The following is a 21,537-nucleotide window of genomic DNA, read 5'->3' as shown; positions in this document are numbered from 1 at the left end:
AAAAAAAAAAAAAAAAATACCACGATCTGCGTGGCCCAATGACGTTGTCGGGTTGTGGCGACTTTGTGTCCCTGGGGGTTCAGCTCTGCATTGTGAAATGGCATTGATAGCAAAGGGAAAGGACTTGATGATCCTATACACCTGTATTCATCATCTAAATTATGTACAAAATTACGAATATTCTACTATCTATACGAGACGCGATTAAAAGGTCTAAGGTTGCTTCTTCAGATGCCCTGGTCCTCGACCGCCCTCCTCCACAGTCGTTAACGTCCCGGAAGAGGACGAGTCCGTGCCCAGACCCTCGAAAATCCAGTACAGGCGTCGCAGGGAAAACCCGCCATTGATCAGGTAGACACCTACCAGCCATGCGGCAAACAGATTGGCAAGGTGGTGGAGCAGATAAGCGTACGAGACGCCGTACAGCGCGGCGTAGCCCGCCACGAGGAACAGCAAGGCCGAGGTGACGTGTTTGGCCCTAGAAATCGGTTAGAGCATTCGTGGTGGGTACCGGGCCGAGGCACGGCGGCGGGACTTACCAGGAAAATATTCGCGGCTGCATGGCACCTGTGGTCATGGTCTCCACCAGGATGAGGAACGGCATGACCGAAAGGACATTATGGTGCGAGGAGAAGGGGGTTAACCAGTGCACGGCGAGGTTATGCGCCCAGACGACGAGTACAAAGGCGTTGATGGGGAGCACCCAGAGCATCAGCGTCAGCATGGCGTATGCGTAGTTGAAGAAGTTGGAATTAACGGGCAGGCGCTGTTGAGTTTGTCAGTATGGGTAGATTGACGAAAAATCAAGGGACAAACCGTTTCTCGCGCATGCCAGAGCGCTCGCACGCACGTGGCAATCTGGACTACACAAGCGACCATATAGGCAAACTGATACGGAATTACCGTGGCAACAAGCAGCAGGAGAATGACGGAGTTGATGATTCGCCGTCGGGGCGTAGGCTGCGAGAAGACGGGAGAATGCCGGTAATCGCGCCGGATGTATCCCGTCTTCGTCCGCATCAGCCCATACACAAATGATAGCACCGACAAAAGGGTTAGCCCGATGTAGTGGACCGTCACACACGCTCCAACGCTGATCAGGCCAAACAGCGGAACCAAAAACCAAAAGAATGCGTCCTGCGCGCCCAGCAAGAGGTCGTTGCGAGTGTAGTCGCCGATCGTCTCGGTGGCGTTGCGGCGCCATTGCAGAGGATCGTCACTGTGCGGAAGCTTCCGAGTCGGCGCCAGAGCGAATGCCAGCAACGACAGGACTGCCATGAATGCCGGCAGGGAAAACCGTAGGCATAGATTCAGACTCTCCATGAACGAAATAAAGTAGCCCGTCTCGTCGTACACCCGGAACTGCTTCCGCAAGACAAGGGCCACAATAAGCAGCGGGAAAGCAGCAAACACAGTTCGGTACCGCATGACCAGTTCAGACAGACTGTTCAAAACATCCACCTGAAGCGACAATTCGATACTCGAGCCGCAAGTTGGGTCCGACCACAAATGGAAGGACACCCCATATGCCGCGGTGTCCGGAGCCGGGGGTGGCATGAATGGCGCCACGCCGTGTAGGTTGACGTGGGCTTCCTTGACATTGACGAAGAATTTGCTCTCGTGAGGCTCCGGCATCGACTGTCGCAACAGTGGAGAGAAGAGGGGCGATTGCTTCGAGCACTCCTTCGTCCGAACAGCCAACCGGTAGGCAAGCAGACTCGAGTGCAGCGACGGGATCATGATTTCCGTCACCATCGGTCGCTGCGCTGGAAGCTTCACATGAAGGCCGGCACTCAGCAGACGGCCCAGCCCGACGCGCGTGGCGATTAAGGAATCCGAGCTGTCGGAAAATTCAGCAATCACCCAGCCATCCTTGCGTCCAGACTCGGTCTTGTCGACCACTGCTACGAACTGGTATTCTGCAAGCTGCTCGAGGTCATACTGTAGATAAGAAAAAGGCCGCACCCGGTCGAACGCATGCTTGGAAGTTGGAGTCGACGCGGGCAACAGGATCCGGTCTGGCGAGGAACTCTTGCAGGCCAGACGAGTAGCACCACCATTACTATTCCGGAGGTCCAGCTTCATGGTGAACAATGAATTTTTCTTCCCCGACTGATGCGCGTATACACTGCAGAAGAGGACCTCCAAATTGGACCCCGGGTCCAGTGACTGGTCCGTCAGCAGAGTGAACTTCTTGCCGGGTGCCCCTTGTGGTGGAATGGGCATGAAATAAATCTCTGGAGCCTTGCCAGTCCCCAGAGCACGGAGAACGAGCCGTTCGCCTTGCTGGAGAACATTGTTAGTCTTCGCCTCCAGCGTCAGAGCTGTTGTCGGCTCCTGCTGGGACAATGACCTCTCGGCAACCGACTCCAGTCCAGTCAGGTACCACTTCTTAAAGATACGCATGCGATCCGCTCGCGGCCGCGTTTGACTCGGGCGCCGGACGTCCACAATATCGAACAGCGACTTGATAATCGCCTTGCGGAACTGGTCACACCAGGTAATAGAGAGATGATCTGTGCCAACCCACACATTAGGCATGGTGGAGGTGAACACCGTGAACCCATGCGTTTCCGGCACCAAAGCCGCCAAACTAGCATAGTCTGACGGGATCACGGTATCACGCGCACCTCCCGCAATCGAAATTAGGGTGACCTGCCAAAGGGGATTGTTATTTGCCCATTTCTGTGAGTAGGCCGCCCGCCAGTAGTCGTTGATCTGCTTGTACGTAAGGACAAGGTCGGAGTCGAAGGAAACAGGAGGTTTCTCGTGCGGCGTGGACATGGTGATGATGGTGTTTACGGAATTTGCCTGGTAGTTTGCCATGGTCAAGGCAGTGCGTGCGACAATGCCTCCCATAGAGTGTCCGATCAGAATCACCGAGCTCGGGTCTGGAAGATCTGGGTCTCGACGTGACCGTCGCGGGTCATGGTATAAGGACAGAATGTACGCTAGCGCTTCGTTGACATACTCTGCTTGATCGAGCAGCGTTTGGCCATGAAACGCCGCCATGTCTTCGTTGAAGTCGACCATGAAAAAATCAAGACTTCGCGTTCCTGTTTTCAGCCGTTTCTTATCGTGACGTACCACATCATGATAATATCGAGAGGCCTCAGAAGCCAGCGACCGCACTTGTTTATAGCTTCCGGCATTTCCAGGTATGAATAGAACAGGTACTCCGTTGAGCTGTCCGATCGTGATAAGCCGAAATAACTCCCAATCAATTCTGTCGAGCGATTGCGACCTACCCCAGGGTTATCTTTGGAATACGGGTCTATCCCTTCTTCCCGATACAAAAACAAATTGTATTTGCTAGCGAAGCGCGTGTGTTCGGCGTCGAAGCCCACCATTCGGAGATACGTCGGAGTCATCATGGGCACCACGCAGCCATCCGCGCCCAGCGGCCGATGCATAAAAGCATGCAAGATTGCAAGAAACGCTATCATTCCACTCAATGCCGTTGATATGCATAATAACGACGTTGACCAGGGACTCCGGAATCGAAATTGGCGATCAGGCAGGGTCTCCGGCGACCCCTCCGTGGAGAGGGGCCGCGACCCCGACAACAGCATCCCTGATTTTGGCGACGAGGAGTCCGGCACGGATGCATCCAAGGACGACGGGCTTCGTGCCACGCTGTGGTCTCGTGACCGCGGGGTTGCAGCGGTGGTGATGTCGGATCGCAGATCGCGGTTCGTCGTTGTCGTCAATGTCGGAGTCGTTTTCGTGGCAGCTAGCGTTGATATCACTGATTCCGGGGTGTCATGACAGTCTGTCGAGTCGCATTGATCCTCTCGGTTGTTGTCGTCAGTGCCAATCTCGTCGTCGACAGACAAGCTGGATAGGCGTCTGCGCATTGGAGAGCGCCGCGCATGCAGGCATATATACCACGGCGCTAGGGCGGATGGTTCAAGGGTAATTCGAGCGGAACCCCGAATGGAAACTAGAAAAGCAAAGGGGCCGAAGAAAACGCAATAAATTCGCGCGATAATCGGCTCGAAGCCAATTCGGGGCTTCTCGAGGACACTGAGCTCTGTAGCTCAGACAGAGAGTGAGAAGGGGTTTGCTTGTGCAGCGACGCTCGGTGATTGGCTGGTTGCTGACGTGATTAACTTATTCCTGATGCGGTTAGGCCAAGTGCTGTCCCTTTGCTGATATGCATTCCTTTTTCGGCAGGCATTAATTTACAGTGAAACTTGGTTACTTATAGCGATGCTAATTCTGGCATGACCAGGCCATCGCTATAACGAGATATCGTTATTGCCAGGATTAATAAGCAGAGTACTACGTGATTACTCATTATATCACGTGTCCAAATGTCTAATAGAGATTAGTGATTGAGCCCCAAAGGAGAGATCGCATGCCTCAGGGCCACAGGTCGTCAGACCCGCCTAGCCATTCTGGGTTTGAGAGCCCTATCATCATCGCTGAAATATGCGCACTCTGATGGCCAATACATGTCTTGCTACAACGATATTCTGCCTATATTGTCACGATATCGTAAGTATCGTTGTACGGTCAAATTTGTATGGGGAATCAATTCGGGCACGAAAAATTATTGCTGTAACCACGTTATCGCTAGAACCCGTGATCGTTATAAGTTAGCCAAGTTTCACTGTACTATCCAACCCTACCTGGTGTCTATCGTTTCCAACCACCAAGGCAACACGAGTACTTAGCCTTTGGTATCATTAAGCAGTATTGAGTACTTGCATTTCAATATTTCAAGTACGAAGTAGTCCGCATACAACATGGCACTGTTGTTGATGCCAATCTGTGTGCGAATCCTAAATCCACTAAAAGCGCAGGTCCTTGCCAGAGGTTTTGATGCGGCGCTTCGGGGCATCTTGTCCCTTGTCCGTATGTACACAGTTGTCTTCAGATACTGGAATGTAACTAGTAAGTTCCTAACGTTATTGGACTAGTAGCGCTCGCAGGAGCGCGCATGCCGTTAACCAAGATACGTGAGTGAGGCGACGTCGGCCTTGTACCCGGTCTGGCTCCTACTTACTCGCTTGGTTCCGAGCATTAATTAGGGTTAGGAGAGGGAGTGTCCAGCATAGGACAGCCATGTTCTTGTTGGTAGTCCGAGGAGCATGGCTGAGTTCGAGTATTCGTGGCTTCTCTATGGATAAATGGAGCGGCGAACAAGGCTGAGAAGCAAATCACATCTGCTGGTGGAAGGCTGTGGTGGTCCCTGTCAACTCTTAGACGCGCGAATGTTTTTTTTTGCTGGAAGCTTGCCACGTAGAATGCATGGCATATCTACAAGTACAGATGACAGGGCTCTTCTCCCCGGATTAAGCGTCCGTCTAACACTCTTCCGTCGCTCACAATTGCTTCATTGAAGCCCTGGGATCGTTACATAGTCAGCGGCAATCATCCAGCAATCGTTGTCATATCTGATCTACTCTTTCATGATGTGCGTATCGCAAGCTTCCACTTCCACTTATGAGAACAACTCTGAAGATTTGGTCTTGTGAACTCTGCTTATTCAACAGACGTTGGCATGATATGAGCTAAATCCTTTTTGGGATCGCAGTATTCGCTCACGGACGTCGAAATGGAGTTTACGGCAAGTGTGATGGCGATCATCCGACTCACAAGGACAATATCCGAGATGTGCGGAAAGTACATCACAGGGGTAAAAAATGAGAACCAGGATATCGTCCGACTCCAACAACAGACCCAGAGCCTGCAAGAAGTTCTGCAGTCTCTTCGTGGCCTGCTTGAGGACCCCAGTTGTTCGGAATATCTCGTAAACATTCGAAATCGCGCCAAAGATCTCGCTCAGTGTCTTTCTACCCTCAGCGAGCTGGAGGAGAAGATCGATCCAGATAAGAATCGAGAGAGAAAGAGGGAAAAGCTCAAATCAGGACTCAAAATTAACTAGGATGGCCTCTGGACCATGAAGACGTGGCTAAGGCCATTGAATCTATGGAAAAATATCGACTATGCTTCAGTTTGGCTCTCCATATTGACCTCACGTAAGCTGCAACCTTCGAATAAGCTCCCATTTGACATTAGAGATTGCCGATGACTAACTTGGATTCCTCACGCAGAAAAATGAATAGCCTGATGGACCAAAAGATCGGTCTGGACAGATTGCGAATAGCGAAGCGTGCAACATTTGATTCTTACGAGAATGAGAAAGAGCACACCGAATGCCTTCCGGGAACTGGAACTGAACTGCTACGCCAAATTGAAGAATGGGTTGTCTCGACAGATGAAAAGCGCATATTTTGGCTCAATGGGATGGCGGGAACTGGGAAGTCAACAATTGCCCGAACTGTTGCGAGCCGTCTCAAGGCAAAGCAGTTACTTGCTGCGAGCTTCTTCTTCAAGAGGGGTGAGGAGGATCGAGGGAATGCAAAGAGACTGTTTTCAACACTTGCGAGACAGCTTGCGATAAACATTCCCCAGCTTCTTCCTTACATCCGCAAGGCAATTGATGATGACCCGGATACTTCTGAGAAGGCACCCAGGGAGCAATTCGACAGGCTCGTCCTTCAACCGCTGCTCGAAACCAAACTGGCAAAACAAGCATGCATGGTGATTGTGATCGATGCGCTCGATGAATGGGAAAGGGAAAGCGATGTAGGAGCTGTGCTCGAGATGCTGCCACTAGTTCAAAAGTCACAATCATTACAGCTTCGGTTCTTTTTGACAAGCAGACCTGAGTGGCCAATTAGGCTAGGTTTCAGATTCGAATCCGTTTTAAATAGCCACCAATACATCATCCTTCATGAGACCCGAAGCCAGTGATCGAACGCGACATATTTCCATATTTCAATAAGTTCTCACAGCTGAAATACGAACGCAATTTACCGGCTGACTGACCAGGAGAGAAGGCCATTCAAGCACTCGTTGAGAGATCAGTGCCGTTATTTATTTCCGCCGCTACGTTATATCGGTTTATCAGTGACCGACGATGGAACCCTAGGAAACGTCTCAAAACAATTCCTGCAGATCAGACCGCCTACACGTCCAAGATGGATGGCACATATATGCCTGTGTTGAATCAACTTCTCGCTGGACAGGACGAGGCAGAGTCACAACAGTTGATTCATGAGTTCAGGGAAATGGAGTTATACTACTTCTCAACTCACCGCTGTCGATCAATGCCCTTGCTCGCCTTTTGGATGTGGAAACAGATGATGCCAATAACCAATTGATGTCCCTTCACTCAGTTCTCCATATCCCTGATAATTTGAACACGCCAGTGCGACTGCTGCATGCATCGTTTAGAGATTTTCTTGTCGACCCCAAGAAAAAGGACGCCAACCCGTTTTGGATCGATGAGAAAGAAACACATAGTTTTATCTTTATACGATGCCTTGAAGTCATGCAACGTAGCCTGAGGAAAATATTTGCAGATTGAAGAGTTATGGCACTAGCAGATTATGATGTTTATCAATTAAATGAAGTCCTCGCTGAAGATGGATTGTCGATTCATACATAGTAGGCAGTGTGAATATCTGTACTGATACACCATTCATTGTAGCAATACAAAAGGCAAAACCAAATCTTACCTCTATATCCATCAAGTTATTCTCCGCAGTGGGAAGAGCAGGCATTAGGAACTGAGATCTGGAGGTTCTCCGCTCTTCGGCGTCGCATCAAGTTAGCTCTCTTCAAGAGTTACTCGAGGTGTGGCTACTGCCTTTCCGGCCGTCAATCAGTTTCCGACATCTTCCTTATGATTGAGCGGATGCTGACATTAAAAAAAAAAAAAAAGGTAAGAGACAAGTGATCAATGCGCCATCACTGGCAGGAAGCCATCATCACATTCATGTCTTGTTTACATCATCTGCATCGTAAATCAAGCTCATAATATATACAGCTTGGTTAAAGACGAGATTGCAAAAATAAGTTTCATTTCATTCCCAAACTCATCCCTGGTGAGAAACCACCCCTTTCTCCGGATCGGCCTTCTCATCAAGTGCATGCCGCTGAGCGGCGACCTCATTCAAGTCGCTATCATGCTCGGCGTCGAAGCTATGGCCCAGTTTCTCCGGGCCGAAGAAGGTCACGATAATGACGTAGGCATAGACACAACCCATGAAGATGCAAATGACCTTGCCGTATTCGTAGCGATGCTCCACTTCTTCCGTAGGAGGCAGTGGGAAGCGTTCGCCAATTGTCGATTCGATCGTCGAACTGGCGGACGAAACCAGGTTACCCAACTGGTAGGAGGTACCGACGGCGAAGGTCCGGATGGCACCGGGAGACAGTTCCATCAGGTGGATTGGGATCACACCCCATGCACCCTGCACGCAGAACTGTTCGAAGAAGGCCGCCGCCATGACGCTGTTACTGGACACGAACGAGTATGGGTACAGCAGGGCACCGCCGACAACCGAGATCACGATGATGGAGAAACGTCGACCAAAGATCTGACTGGCCCAGCCGCACAGCGTGCCTCCGGTTAAAGCGCCCAAGTTGGCGACCACCTGTGTGACCGTCACGCGGTTTGCCGAGAAGCCATACTGGGCCTCCAGCATGGTGGGATACAAGTCCTGCGAGCCGTGAGACTATCGCGGTGTCAGCGTTGCTACTGCCGGTTCGATGATCGGAACGTCATCCAGAACAGCGAGGACTCACCATGAAATTGAAGCCAGCCATCAGCAGGACAAGATAAATCAGCAGCAACCAATGCCGCCTGAGGGCAACCTTGCCCTCGGAGATGAACGCACCAGCCACACCACCTGTCAGGCCTTTGCGCACTTGCTCGCGACTCCGGTAGGCATGGGTCTCGGGCAGGAAATATCTGACAATGATGAAGATGACGGGCGGGCAAGCGCCGAACCAGAACAGGGGTCGCCAACCGTGAGGCGTGGTGTTGACCAGGGCGCGACCGAAGGCGGTCGCAAGCAGGTAGCCAAACGCGTAGCCCTGCTGGAGCATGCCCGAGATCATACCACGGGCTTGCTGTGGGCAGTCTTCCAGCGCCGTTGCGGCGACGTTGCCATACAAACCGCCCATTGCAATGCCAAAGAGGGCGCGGCAGGCCAGGAACTGCTGGTATGTCTGACAGAAGCCCGTTGCCAACTCCAAGACAATGAACAGGATATTATTGACTACGAAGGGCCACTTTCTGCCATAGCGATCCGATGCGATACCGAACGTGATCGCACCCACGGACCGCAGCATCAAAACCAGAGTGATGCCCCAGGTGATGTCGGAGTTTTTCTTGTCAAAGGTGTCTGCCAGACTGGTCACCGTGACGGAAACGGTGAAGAAGTCAAAGGCATCCCAGCTCCAAGCCCAAAAAGCAATCTGCCACGCAATGCGATTCACTCTTAGCATTCATTCCGAATACCAACCTTAGTTCGCTCTGATCCATACCATGAAGAACACCCATTGCTGCCGGTTTAACAAGGCCAGCGTCTTGAAGGGATTGGGAGCTTTGTTCATCGGCGGCTTCAACGTGGTGAGCCGCGTGGCCAGGTATCGGCCCACCGAATTCTCCGCAGCCTGGGCCATGGCGCGATGGAGCGAAGAGACCGAAATCCCGTCAAGAACTGAATGACAACAACTGTCTTGCGATCAGATCCGGCCAGATCAAATCCGTCAGTCAACCACGGAAGGGAGAAGGTCGGCCGCCGTCCTCTATTTAAAATAGAGGCGACGAAGCTCGACCTTTATCTCGTTTGATCGATCAATTGTCAACCCCGCAATCCAATCCGACGCACCCCCATTGGTGTCTCGCCTTGTCATGCAAAGGATCCCACAAGACACGCGCGGAGAGAAGCCGGTGCCTCCATTGTTCTCCAGCAACCCTAGCAGAGACAGCGCCGCCTCTGATTGGTCCAGACCGGAGTTCCCCAGACGGGATGAAGAGGAAACTTTGTGCAACCCTCGAACCCAGATTGGGTGGAGACCTCGGGACGGTCTTCGCGGCGATTGGCGAAATTGTTTAGCGGGGGGCAAAGAGCCTTCTGTTCTTGGAAGGCGATCCCATCTTGGCGTTGCTTGGTTCTCTGGCGAAGAATGCTTGGAGAAGCTTAGGTCAGGCGGAGATCGATCGTGGGGGGTGTGTGACAGCAGGACAGTGCGCTCGGTCGTCGGAATTCCAAATCTGCCGAACATGCAATACCGAGGGCCGCCAGAGGGAAATCTGTTTCTCGCCCGAGTGCGGCAGACTGAATGCGCTGGACGAGATTCGCTTACAGCGATGGGTCACCAAGGCGTGAGCCACCAGAGGCGATAACTAATTCCAGTAAATGAATGGCATGATCGTCTGCATTAATTCCGATGGTGGCAATAACACTGGCTCCAAATCGATACATTGAATTCTCCGAACGGGGGCAGAATGCGGGATGACTCGCGCCCATCCACTCGTCCATCCAGTGTGAACCTAGGTTATTAGTCGACCTCCTCGTATGGCGACGAGGACTCTCAGATCGAGTCTACAGGCATAATGGAGCGCACGGGCATTTCTAGGCACGTTGGGCAAAGAACAATGGGTGCGTAATTTTGGGGAAGAAGCTGCCTTGAGAAGGCACCATGTGTGCTCATGTACTCCCTCGTAACCGCAGAGCTTTTCGTTTCTTCCACGTCCCCAACGCTTCCAACAACACCATATTATATATATATTCTGTGCTTAGAACACATGATATCCCAGAAGCGCTTGTTAATCAAAATGGAAGAGCACGGAACAGCATCCCGCACCTTCGATGGTGTGCCGTAAGGTCCTGGCGGACAAGCTTATCATGGCCAAGCATCGAAGGGTCACAATGGCCGCCAAAACGCCAATCTGCCAAGCAACTTTCTTCGAAATGGCTGGAATACTTGGCACTCTTGAAGTTGGAGGTGGCTGTGGCTGTTCCCGAGTCAGCAAGCCGTGCAGTCCGATGTCGGACGCAGAAGAGCCGTTAAGCAGTGGCATCCTGAATCCAAGTGGTGTTGCCAGCAGGACTTGCCGGGGACAATCCGAGGATCGCCACTTTGGAGAAAAAGCTTACCCAGATGATCAGACATTGCGTCGAGAACAATGCCAATGGCGGGTAGGTATGTTGTAACAGCGTCAGTCATGCACCTTACCTCTCACTTCTTCCCAGCTGCATCGATAATGCTGCTTGGGCATCAGATCACCAAGCAGCTTCCCAGAGTTGAACTCATCCCTGGATGACTTTGTATTCTACCCACCGCCATTGGCTGTCCCTACAGGTGTAGTGTTTCCTGTTAGGAAGCGTCATGGTTCGCAATGCACGAGAGTCTCGACTAGCAAAAGAAGCTCCGAGATCAGGAAACTCTCGCTTTCCTGACGGCCAGAATCGTCCAGAGAACCAGAACTCACAACTGCCTCTCCGTTAACATTGATGGAACCTTCCTATGATAGCCACCGTGGAGTTCATGAACCGGCGTTTGTTCCGCGAGGAAGACATCGTCCGATGATCGTGGCCATCGATTGGAGCACATATGGGATGAAAGTTGCATATAACACCACCGTCGTCTATCAAGTGGTGTGATGTTATGCACATTTTGAACCTTCCATACCCACGCATCCGTACCTGCTAAACTTTCGAACGCGATCGAGCCATGCCTTGACAGGCACAATTACTGTTTCTTCATTTATCCGTCCGGAGGGCGAAACTGGGAGACGCGGGCCCTCGGCAATTGTCAGGCCCATGGCAAAGGTTCTTCAACCCAACCATATGGCTGGCTGCTTCCGCCATGACAAGCCAAGTACCATCTGTCCCGCTACAGAGGTCTAAGCATGAGGCACCTAATTTTCCCCTCCCTAACGACATCAGAACACTGCAGTTTCATAGATAAAACTATGCCGCAGTATCGTTCGTGTAACTCAAGAGTTCATGCTTGGTCTTGAGGGTTCAGGGCGAATCTCGAGAAATTCAGAATCGCCAACGCCGCGATTGAACTACTAATCCCGGAGCTTCGAGCAGAAATGCTTTCGTGTTTCAAACGAGGTTCCGGGCATCAGAGCTCCTGGGAGCATGTTGGGATTACAGGGCAGACCTCTTCGATCTCGAATCTTGATGCCCGTGTTGCTCCCTGAATCTCGTCATGTCTTGAGGGGTCGAATACTTCGTCCCAGGTTTCTCAGGACCCTGCTCGAATTTCAAACGGCTGTACGTGGGCATCGTTGGCAGTCTTTAATTCAGCCCTGCGCGGCCGCAGTGCTGTAACAGTCACATCGTACTCCAAGACGGAAGGAACAAGGCAACGTGAGATATGGAGGAAAGAGTTCCAATAAGGGCGTTGAGAGCGAGACTCAGATCGAGAGCAGTGTTCCGTTGGTGCGCAATGACGGAGTAAGAGGCGAGTTAAAGAAAGGGACCGTCGCTGAGCTTTTCAAGAACAATGACGTAAGACTTTCGATGTCGACACGGCAAATGAAATCGTGCGGGCGCAACGGATACCGTCTTATACTTCAATGACCGAGTCTTGAATCCTCTGTAATTAGGAACAGTACTCCGTTTGGGAAAGATGACATATGAGACACGTGGTGCACGGTTTCGACAGCTCTATGAAGATTGATGTCTCCTTCGCAGAGTCATACCATCGAAGTGTCATACTTTTGAGACACGGGAGGAGGTCGTGAAGCGAGGAAGAGGCGAGATCATGCTCTCGCAATCCGGTCCGTGTCACGTGCTCCGCTGCAGTGATTGATGCCTGAAAAATGTGGCTGCAAAGCCGTCTGGCTTCTCCCAACCCGGCTGGAAGCCAAATGCACACCGACTCCCTGATTTTGGATGAGGCTCTGAGCTGGAGGGGCATTTTGTTGCTTCCCGCCGACGCCGCCATTACGACTGGCTGACTGCCGGCCTGTCAGCGCCGCTGACTCGCTGCTACTTGCCAGCACTGCCAGCCTCCAAGCGCCTAATTGAACAACGGACCCACAGTGGTCCCCAAAAGGCTCGCAGGGACGGGGTGAGGCCTCCAGAGACAGGCCAGAAGAGGAGGCACTGCGACTCGTATCCCACCACAGCCTCTCGGTCCCTGTCTTTTGGGCTGAACTACCCTGTCAAACAAGGCGCATGTTACCTGTTCGCTGGAGCTTCAAAAGCTTTGGGAATGCCGCACTGGTCCCCCACGAGACTATTAATATCTTCGAGCAAGTTAAGCCGGGGAGCCCGACAAGGTTCAAGGACTATGCAGAAGACTATTCTGCATGCAGCGTTGAAAAATCGAATCCTTCGAATAGAAGTCTGAGTTCTTGAGTCTTTGCAGTATGATCGACGATCCCGTTGTAGCCTACTCCGCTAAGGCCATCAGATCTAAGTGATTTGTCCCTAGCCTGAAGTTTGCGAGAAGCCACATTGAACTGGGCCAAACTCCGAAATTTGTTCCTTCATCACACTTTCATTTCTTCTCTTCGCACAGATCCCACGTTGCCCTTTCTTCCCAGAGTCAAGATACGAACAACATGCCTTTGCGTTCCAGGTTGAGGCTGTTCAGGAGGAAGAAAACTGCCGAAAAGCATGGCGTCTCTCCAGCAACCTCAACGTCAATTCCGCACCATGATGATAAATCTTCCACAGCCGTAGCGGACTTTCTGAGTCCTCCGGAGCAGGTTGTGTCTGCTCCCTCTACTGCTTCCTCACAAAACCTTTCCATCCAGCAAAGCACGTCGGAATTTACGATTCCTCGCCCCAAAGATGAGCTTGATCTTTGGGCTCGAGCATATGAAATCTTGCAAGAGCGAGAGCCCGAATTGATGGGCGACTTCATCAGGCACTTATCATCGCTGCAAGATGACCCGGATCCTTTGTCGTCAAAGTCAGTACAGTCACTTGTAACGCGACTGCTGGAGGACCGCGAGAAGAAGCAATGGCGAGTCTCTCTTCTAGGCAAGGATATCAAGATTCGAGAGCAAGCAGAGAGGCTGGCCAAGTTTCTTCTTTGGTCCGATTCGATAATCTCTGAGGCTGTCAGCGCCCAGCCATACGCAGCATTGGCATGGTGCGGTGTTTCTCTACTTCTTCCGGTATGTTAGCCCCGGACACTGTAAAATGTTAGGTGGCCATGCCGAGTGCTGACTTCCAAAGCTCGTGACCAGCGGTGTCACTGTAAATGAGTCCATGTTAAAGGGCTTCAATACACTTTGCGATATCCAGATATACTGGGAAATCGTTGAAAAGACATATCTGCAGCCCTCTCGTCGGCAAGGGTATCTAGAGCTTTTGGACCCCATGGCCAATCTCTATTCGCACATACTTGAGTACCAGGCTCGTGTGATTTGTCATCTGTCCAAGGCTAAGCTCTCAAGAGCATGGGAAAATGTGGCTGGTTGGAACGAATGGGAAGAAAAATCAGCGGAAATAGAGGGCATGAGCGAGCGGTGCAGTAAATACATCTCTCCGCTCGAGGCGGAGGAGGTTCGAAAGAGTCGGGACATGGAACTGCAGAAAATGCAGGAGTCGCAAACCATCCTCGATGAGATTCGAACAATTTTGGAGGAGGGGAGAAGAGAGACACTCAAGCTCAGCGATGACCAAAAACAGAGGGATCTTTTGCAGGATCTGGCGTTCGGTTATGAGAGCTACAAAGACTTCAATCCACCCCGGGTCCGGGGAACGTGCGAATGGTTTCTCACAGATGACAGATTCCTCGAATGGAGGAGTAGCGACTCCGGCATTCTCTGGGTGTCTGCTGGCCCTGGTTGCGGGAAATCCGTCTTATCACGGGCGTTGATCGATGAACGCCGTCTGACCACGAATGTTGCGACATCGACCGTCTGCTATCACTTTTTCAAGGACGGAGATGAAGACCGCATGTACGCGACCAATGCTTTGTGTGCGATCCTCCACCAGCTTTTCACGCAGGCTCCGACGAGTGGCTTGATTCGGCATGCTCTACCCAGTCACAAGAGTTATGGCAAGAGCCTGGCAGAAAATTTTCCTGAGCTGTGGCGAATCCTCATGAACTGTGTCAAGTCGCCCGATGCTGGTGAAATTGTCTGCGTCCTTGATGCGCTGGATGAATGCCATCCCGATGGTAGGCAGCAGCTTCTCAACAGACTAAGGGAGTATTACCAGCAGCACTCGCAGACATCTGGTCCACGCCCAAGACTCAAGTTCCTGATCACCAGTCGACCGTACGATGATCTTGTTGCGTCTTTCAACAAATTTTCCGACATTGTCGGCTATGTTCGTTTTGACGGCGATGAGAAAGTCGCTCAGATCCGCAATGAAATCAACCTAGTCATTGACGCCAAGGTGGACGAGATTGCGCATTACTTCAGGGAGGCCGACCGCCGGAAGATTGCAGGACAGTTGAAGAACATGGAACACCGCACATACCTGTGGCTGAATCTCACGTTCGGCATCATCGAACAGAGCCCAAGTGAATATGGCAGACGGTCGGACGTGGAAGCGCTTCTTTCTGACCTGCCTTCTGAGGTATCAGGAGCATACGAGAAAATTCTGGAGAAGAGCAGAAACCAGCACCATACCGAAATTCTTCTGGAGATAGTCTTGGCTGCGGCGCGCCCATTGACCCTGGACGAAGCAAATGTGGCTTTGACGCTAGCGTTGGAGAAGAAGCGATTCGACTCCTATGCGGCCTTGGAGTCCAATATGTGGCCGAGGGAAAGTTTCGCAGTCACAGTGAGGAACCTCTGTGGCCTTTTTATCAGCGTCTATGAGTCACGGTTGTCATTTATTCACCAAACAGCAAGGGAGTTTCTCCTTCACCCTGAACGAAAGGGTAAATGGCAAGGCCGATTGAACGTAACAAGATCACACTGCAGGTTGTCGGTGGTTTGTCTGGAGTACCTGTCCTATCTGGATGCCCAGAAACCAGCCTCAGAAATAAGGACAAAGTATCCGCTGGCGCAGTATTCTGCATGGTACTGGATGGACCATGCACAGGTCGCGGAAGCCGAGCAGGAAGTGCAGGAAAGCGTCTTGGAGTTCTTCCTCCATCAGGAAGAAGCGTACAAAGTCTGGGGGAATCTTTTCGATCCTGATCATCCTTGGAATGAATATCCGCGGGAAGGAAGACCGATGCCAGCTCCCGTGTATTACGCATCAGTAATCGGTCTCGAGAGAACTGTAGAACTCCTATTGAAAGAAGGTGTCGATGCGAATTCAGAAGGTGGACACTATGGTTATGCGCTCCAAGCTGCGTCGGCTGGTGGCCGCAAGAGAATCGTGCAGCTATTGCTGGAGGGAGGGGCCGATGTCAATGCGCAAGGTGGTTATTATGGCAATGCTCTTCAAGCCGCCGCTCATGAAGGGCGCGAGGAGATTGTCCAGCTGCTGCTGGAGAATGGTGCCAATGTCAATGCACAAGGCGGAGATTATGGCAATGCTCTCCATGCTGCTTCGATCGAGGGCCATAAAGGCATAGTGCGGCTCCTTCTAGAGGCAGGTGCCGATGTCAATCTGCGAGGTGGTTATCATTATGGCACTCCTCTTCAAGCTGCCAGTCATAGCGGTCATAAAGAGATCGTGAAGATGTTGTTGGAAAAAGGCGCTGATGTCAGTGCACAAGGTGGGCTTTATAACACCGCCCTCCAGGCTGCATGTTACGGCGGGAATAAGGAGATTGTCCAGCTGTTGTTGGAGCGAGGCGCTGATGTCAATGCACAAGAAGGCTATTATGGCAATGCGCTTCAGGTTGCATCTTCTGCAGACCGCAAGGAGATTGTCCAGCTGTTGTTGTCAAAAGGTGCTCAAGTCAATGCACAAGGTGGCCATTTGGGGAATGCTCTCCAGGCGGCTGCATTTGGCAGCCATGAGGGAGTAGTGCAGTTGCTGTTGGAGAGCGGTGCAGATGTCAATGCGCAAGGTGGCAAATACGGAAATGCCCTTCAAGCTGCTTGTTACCAGGGCCATAAGGGAGTCGTGCAATTGTTACTGGAGGGAGGCGCAGATGTCAACGTTCAGGGCGGCAAATATGGGAATGCCCTCCAAGCTGCTTCCTATGAAGGCCACCAGCAGGTAGTAGAGCTACTACTAGAGAGAGGCGCAGATGTCAATGCCAAAGGTGGCGAGTTCGGGACTGCTCTTCAGGCTGCGTCATCACGGGGCTTCGAGGAAGTCGTGCAGCTGTTGCTGGAGAAAGGAGCTGATGTAAATGCTCGAGGCGGTTATTTCGGCACCGCTCTCCATGCAGCGTCGAAAAGCGGGCACAAGGGAGTTGTGGAGCTGCTGTTGGAGAAAGGCGCTGATGTTAATGCACAAGGCGGGTTTTCTGGCACTGCTCTCCGGGCTGCTTGCGCTGGGGCCCACAAGGACATTGTGCAGCTTCTGTTGGAGAACGGCGCCGATGTCAACTCGCGAGGCAGTGAATACGGTCGTGCTCTTCATACCGTTTCTGCTCGGGGAGATCGGGACCTTGTCAAGTTGTTGCTGGAGAATGGCGCTGATGCGAACGCACAAGGCGGTTACGGCAATGCTCTGTGGGTGGCTTCTCGTGGTGGCCATACAGAGGTAGTCCGGATGCTAGTGGAAGGTGGTGCTGATATCAACGCACACAACGGCTCGTATGGCACTGCTCTCCAGGTTGCTTCCTATGAAGGTCACAAGGAGGTAGTGCAGCTGCTTCTGGACAAGGGCGCTGATGCCAGTGATCCGGGCGGTCATTATTATGGCAGTGCTCTCCTTGCTGCTGCTTCTCGTGGCAACCTCGAGATCCTGGAGTTGCTGCTAGAGAGCGGCGTGGATGTCAACTCACGAGGGGGCGGGCACAACAACACCGCTCTCCAGGTTGCTTCTGCCCGGGGGGACCTCAAGGTGGTCCAGCTGCTCCTGGAAAAAGGAGCCGATGTCAACGCACGAGGCGGTGCATATGGGAATGCTCTCCACGCTGCTTGTAATTGCGGCCGGAAGGAGGTTGTGCAGCTCCTGCTGGAAAGCGGTGCAGATATCCATGCGGAGGGCGGGCATTTTGGCAATGCTCTGCAGGCCGCTTCTTCATGGGGAGACAAGAGCATTGTCTTGATGCTTATCGAGAGAGGCGCCGATGTCAATGCACAAGGGGGCCATTATGGCAATGCCCTCCAGGCTGCCGCTCATAGAGGCCACCGGGATGTTGTGAATCTGCTATTGGGAATGGGCGCTGATATCAACGCCCAAGGCGGAGAATATGGCAATGCTCTGCAAGCTGCTGCTTACGGGTCGAACAGGAGGCTCGTCCAATTATTGCTGGACAAGGGCGCCGATCTCCACGCTCAGGGCGGCCCCTACGGCAACGCGATCCACGCGGCTGCAAATTGGGGCGACAAGGGTATCGTACGGCTGCTGTTGAAACGAGGCGCGGATGTCAACGCCCCAAGCGGCAAGCACGGTAACGCTCTTCAGGCAGCTTCTGCCCAGGGCGACCTGGAGGTTGTCCAGATGCTGTTGGAAAAGGGCGCCGATGTCAACGCGCAAAGCGGTGCTTTCAGCACTGCCCTTCTTGCAGCGTCCTATGGCGGCCACAAAAAAGTCGTGCAGCTGCTGTTATCCAGCGGCGCCGATGTCAATGCTCAGGGGGGCTATTATGGCACTGCCCTCCAAGCTGCATCCCTCCAAGGCCACAAAGCGGTTGTACGGCTGCTGCTGGAGAACGGTGCAGACGTCAACGCACTCTGCGGCGCCTTTGGCAGTGCTCTCCAGGCTGCTTCCTACGGCGGCAACAAGGAAGTCGTCCAACTCTTACTCGAGCACGGCGCCGATATCAACTCCAAGGGCGGCGACTACGGCACCGCCCTCCAGGCAGCCTGCTTCGGCGCCCACGAAGAAGTCTCGAAACTGCTCCTGGACAACGGCGCCGATGTCAATGCCCAGGGTGGTGATTTTGGTAATGCCCTCCAAGCCGCGGCCTACGGGGGCAGTCAGGAGATTGTGCAGTCGTTGCTGGAGAAAGGTGCGGATGTGAATGCGCAGGGTGGCCATCATGGGAATGCTCTACATGCTGCAGCTGTGAGGGGGCATGAGGAGATAAAGCAGTTATTGTTGGATCATGGTGCAAGGGAAGTTGAGGAGTGATTGTACATTAGCTAGTTTTTCTTGTACTATAAGCCGAATTATAATAGTTAATGAAGGCTTCTGATGATGCTGAAGACTATATTTGTGTGCGTGCAGAGTTTCGGGATGAAGATTCGATCGGGCCGAAGCCAATGCAGATGCTCTCGGAATCGGGAAGCCGAGCGGGCACCCGACTTGGCATCTCCAAACACTTCTCGGCTTGCCGATCGGGTACGTATGCGGACAAGGAGCTCGGTAAGGAACACTCGAGCAGCTCGATTCGCATCCAGAATCGCAATCATGCTCAAGAGGCCAATTCTATATAAACAGTATCTAATATACAAGCTTATATTACAGTACACACCACGCTTACGACTGAGCTGCACTAGCATTAAGCGGCCCAACCTTGACATCCTCCCTTGTACGCAATTCCTCAAACTTCTCCCTCTCCATCGCCTCCCTCCGCAACCGCTTATGTTCGTTCTCAAACCGCCGCTTGGTGCCGAACCGCAACTTGGTGATGATGTCGTTGGCCTGTCCCCGTGTTAGTTCACCGGGTTTGATCTCCTGCGGCCGCAGCTTGCGCTTGTTGAGCAGTTGTAGCTGTGCCGGGGTGGCCGGAGCCCGCCGCCATGCCTGCCAGAGGCCTACGGCTCGCTCGCCAAAGTGCCGACTCGCGAATGTGTCGGCGGCGCGGACTGCGTGTTCGAGATCGGGTGCGCGGGCGATGACGCGGGGACGGGTTCGGAAGGAGCGGTCACCGTCTTGCTCCTCGATAGTTTGTACGGAGCGGACGATGAAGAGTTGTTCTGTGGCGTCGCGCTCGATTGTGATCCAGCCTGCTTTGCCGGCGAGGACGTATCGGTGGTCGTCGACTCGCACCCAGGCGTAGCGGCTGATGGAGCGGATGTGCTGGTCGGACCGTGAGTCCATGAGTAGGTCGAAGATGCTGTCGTATTTGGTAAAGGTCAGAGAGATGGAGTCCTCACCGGCGGCAGCCAATGCATCGCTGGAGGAATCCGGTGCGGTAGGTGGTGGGTTGTCCCGTCTGGCTTCGAGGTCCTTCACTCGGGCTTTGGTGAGAGCTTCGTCTGGGTCGAGACCAAACAGTGTCGGCGTTGAGATGACTCCTGTTCGCAGGGTTGCCACCATGTCGATGATGTGGCAGTCTTTTTTACCGGGATACAGCCGCAGACCGCGACCAATCATCTGGATCAAAAGACTCTTCGACCTCGTCGGGCGCGCGAGGACTACGCAGTCAATGTTTGGAATGTCAGTGCCCTCAGTGAACAACCCGCAGTTCAGGAGGACCGGGTATTCGCGATTCTTGAACGCTTGCAGCTGTTCATTCCGAACTTGGGCCGGCGTAGACGCAGTGATGTACCGAGCATCGATGCCGTGCTGGCGAAACGTCTCGGTCAGTGACCGCACGTGCGCAGTGTCGACACAGAAGACCAAGGTCGACTTTCGGTCGCTCGCATTCGCCAGCCATGCGCGGACTGTGATATTGTTCGATGTCGGAGTATTGACGGCCTTGGACAACTGGCCGAGCGCAAAGTCTCCGTAGCGGTCCTTGCGAACTTTGTCAAGGTTTGCATGTGATTTGACAGTCGTAAACACAGCATCGGAGAGCCACCGCTCCTCGATCATGTCCACATAATCCTTGTGGTAAACTATGTGATCAATGGCAGCGCCTAATCGTAGCCCATCGAGCCGAAAGAAAGTCGCAGAGACGCCCACGAGAGCGGGCGAGTCTTTCGACGGTGTGTCAAGACCAAAGTACGCCATCGTCTCGCGATAAGAAGGGGATACGATGTGGTGCGCTTCGTCGACAAGAACCAGCTTGAATCGACTTGGGTCAAACTTCTTGATGCGATCCTTGGACAGCAAGCTCCTGATGGAGGCAATTGTGATGTCGGCGGCCCCAGAGGCTTTGTTGTTCCCCATCTCAATCTCCACGGTCTTGTTCGGGTATGCAAGGCGGCAGTGGTACGCGGCCTGCTCAACAAGCTCCTTGCGGTGAACAATGATCATGGTTTGATCAGCTGTGCTATTTCGAGGCGGGATTCGTCCGATTAACTGCGTGAAAATGACCTGCCGTCGTCAGTCGCAATGTCAACCGCCGAGTTGTCACCTTGACAGAGCGTCGAAGTCTTCCTACCGTTTTACCCGACCCGGTAGCCAGGGACACTCCAAGGCGTTTATTCCCTTTCTTGAGATGCTCAAGAATTGACGTTATACATTCTTCCTGATATCGTCGGAGCTGGACTCCCGCTGCACTATTCGGGCCAGGAGGCGGCGGGCTTGTCGACTGGTAGCGGCGAAGCGCCGCGGGTATAAAAACGGCCTGGCGGAAGCCATTGCCTCTTTGATAGCCTCGCGAGACGAGTCGCAAGCTGCATCTTCCCAGAAGAAGTGCCATAGACTGAAATCATCACTGCGGTCGAACACGGCGAACGCGTGAAGCTTTGTAAGCACTTTTTGCCTTGTTTGCAAACAATGCAAACAACCTTACTTTCCATTTTCGTCGGTAACCATCAGTCTTCAAGTTCTTCGGACATGATCTCTCAGTGATCATGTTCATACTGTCGCCCATGTACATTGTCCTTGATAT

General features: G+C 52.7%; 5 protein-coding genes across 5 annotated transcripts; 2 read left to right on the top strand and 3 right to left on the bottom strand.

The window, feature by feature from the left end:
• Nucleotides 1–213: 213 nt before the first annotated feature.
• Nucleotides 214–3,857, bottom strand: VTN49DRAFT_807 (uncharacterized protein; the record flags this gene model as incomplete). Its single annotated transcript, XM_069416409.1, has 4 exons — nt 214–478; nt 540–766; nt 817–3,186; nt 3,249–3,857. The coding sequence occupies 4 exons, from the start codon at nt 3,855–3,857 to the stop codon at nt 214–216; spliced, it is 3,471 nt and encodes a 1,156-aa protein (XP_069271167.1).
• Nucleotides 3,858–6,066: 2,209 nt separating this feature from the next.
• VTN49DRAFT_806 (uncharacterized protein) lies at nt 6,067–6,680 on the top strand (the record flags this gene model as incomplete). The annotated part of the gene is made up of 2 exons (XM_069416398.1): nt 6,067–6,597; nt 6,675–6,680. 2 exons carry the CDS (start codon nt 6,067–6,069, stop codon nt 6,678–6,680), a joined length of 537 nt encoding a protein of 178 aa, XP_069271166.1.
• A 1,212-nt stretch (nt 6,681–7,892) lies between these two features.
• Nucleotides 7,893–9,486, bottom strand: VTN49DRAFT_805 (uncharacterized protein; the record flags this gene model as incomplete). Its single annotated transcript, XM_069416387.1, has 3 exons — nt 7,893–8,534; nt 8,605–9,279; nt 9,349–9,486. The coding sequence occupies 3 exons, from the start codon at nt 9,484–9,486 to the stop codon at nt 7,893–7,895; spliced, it is 1,455 nt and encodes a 484-aa protein (XP_069271165.1).
• A 3,907-nt stretch (nt 9,487–13,393) lies between these two features.
• Nucleotides 13,394–18,944, top strand: VTN49DRAFT_804 (uncharacterized protein; the record flags this gene model as incomplete). The annotated part of the gene is made up of 2 exons (XM_069416376.1): nt 13,394–13,954; nt 14,016–18,944. The coding sequence occupies 2 exons, from the start codon at nt 13,394–13,396 to the stop codon at nt 18,942–18,944; spliced, it is 5,490 nt and encodes a 1,829-aa protein (XP_069271164.1).
• Nucleotides 18,945–19,292: 348 nt separating this feature from the next.
• VTN49DRAFT_803 (uncharacterized protein) lies at nt 19,293–21,345 on the bottom strand (the record flags this gene model as incomplete). The annotated part of the gene is made up of 2 exons (XM_069416365.1): nt 19,293–21,017; nt 21,085–21,345. 2 exons carry the CDS (start codon nt 21,343–21,345, stop codon nt 19,293–19,295), a joined length of 1,986 nt encoding a protein of 661 aa, XP_069271163.1.
• Between the last annotated feature and the right edge of the window lie 192 nt (nt 21,346–21,537).

This window comes from Thermomyces lanuginosus, assembly GCF_041956635.1.
Source record: "Thermomyces lanuginosus strain ATCC 200065 unplaced genomic scaffold VTN49scaffold_19, whole genome shotgun sequence".
NCBI lineage: Eukaryota > Fungi > Ascomycota > Eurotiomycetes > Eurotiales > Trichocomaceae > Thermomyces > Thermomyces lanuginosus.
This window is presented reverse-complemented; position numbering and strand designations above follow the sequence as displayed.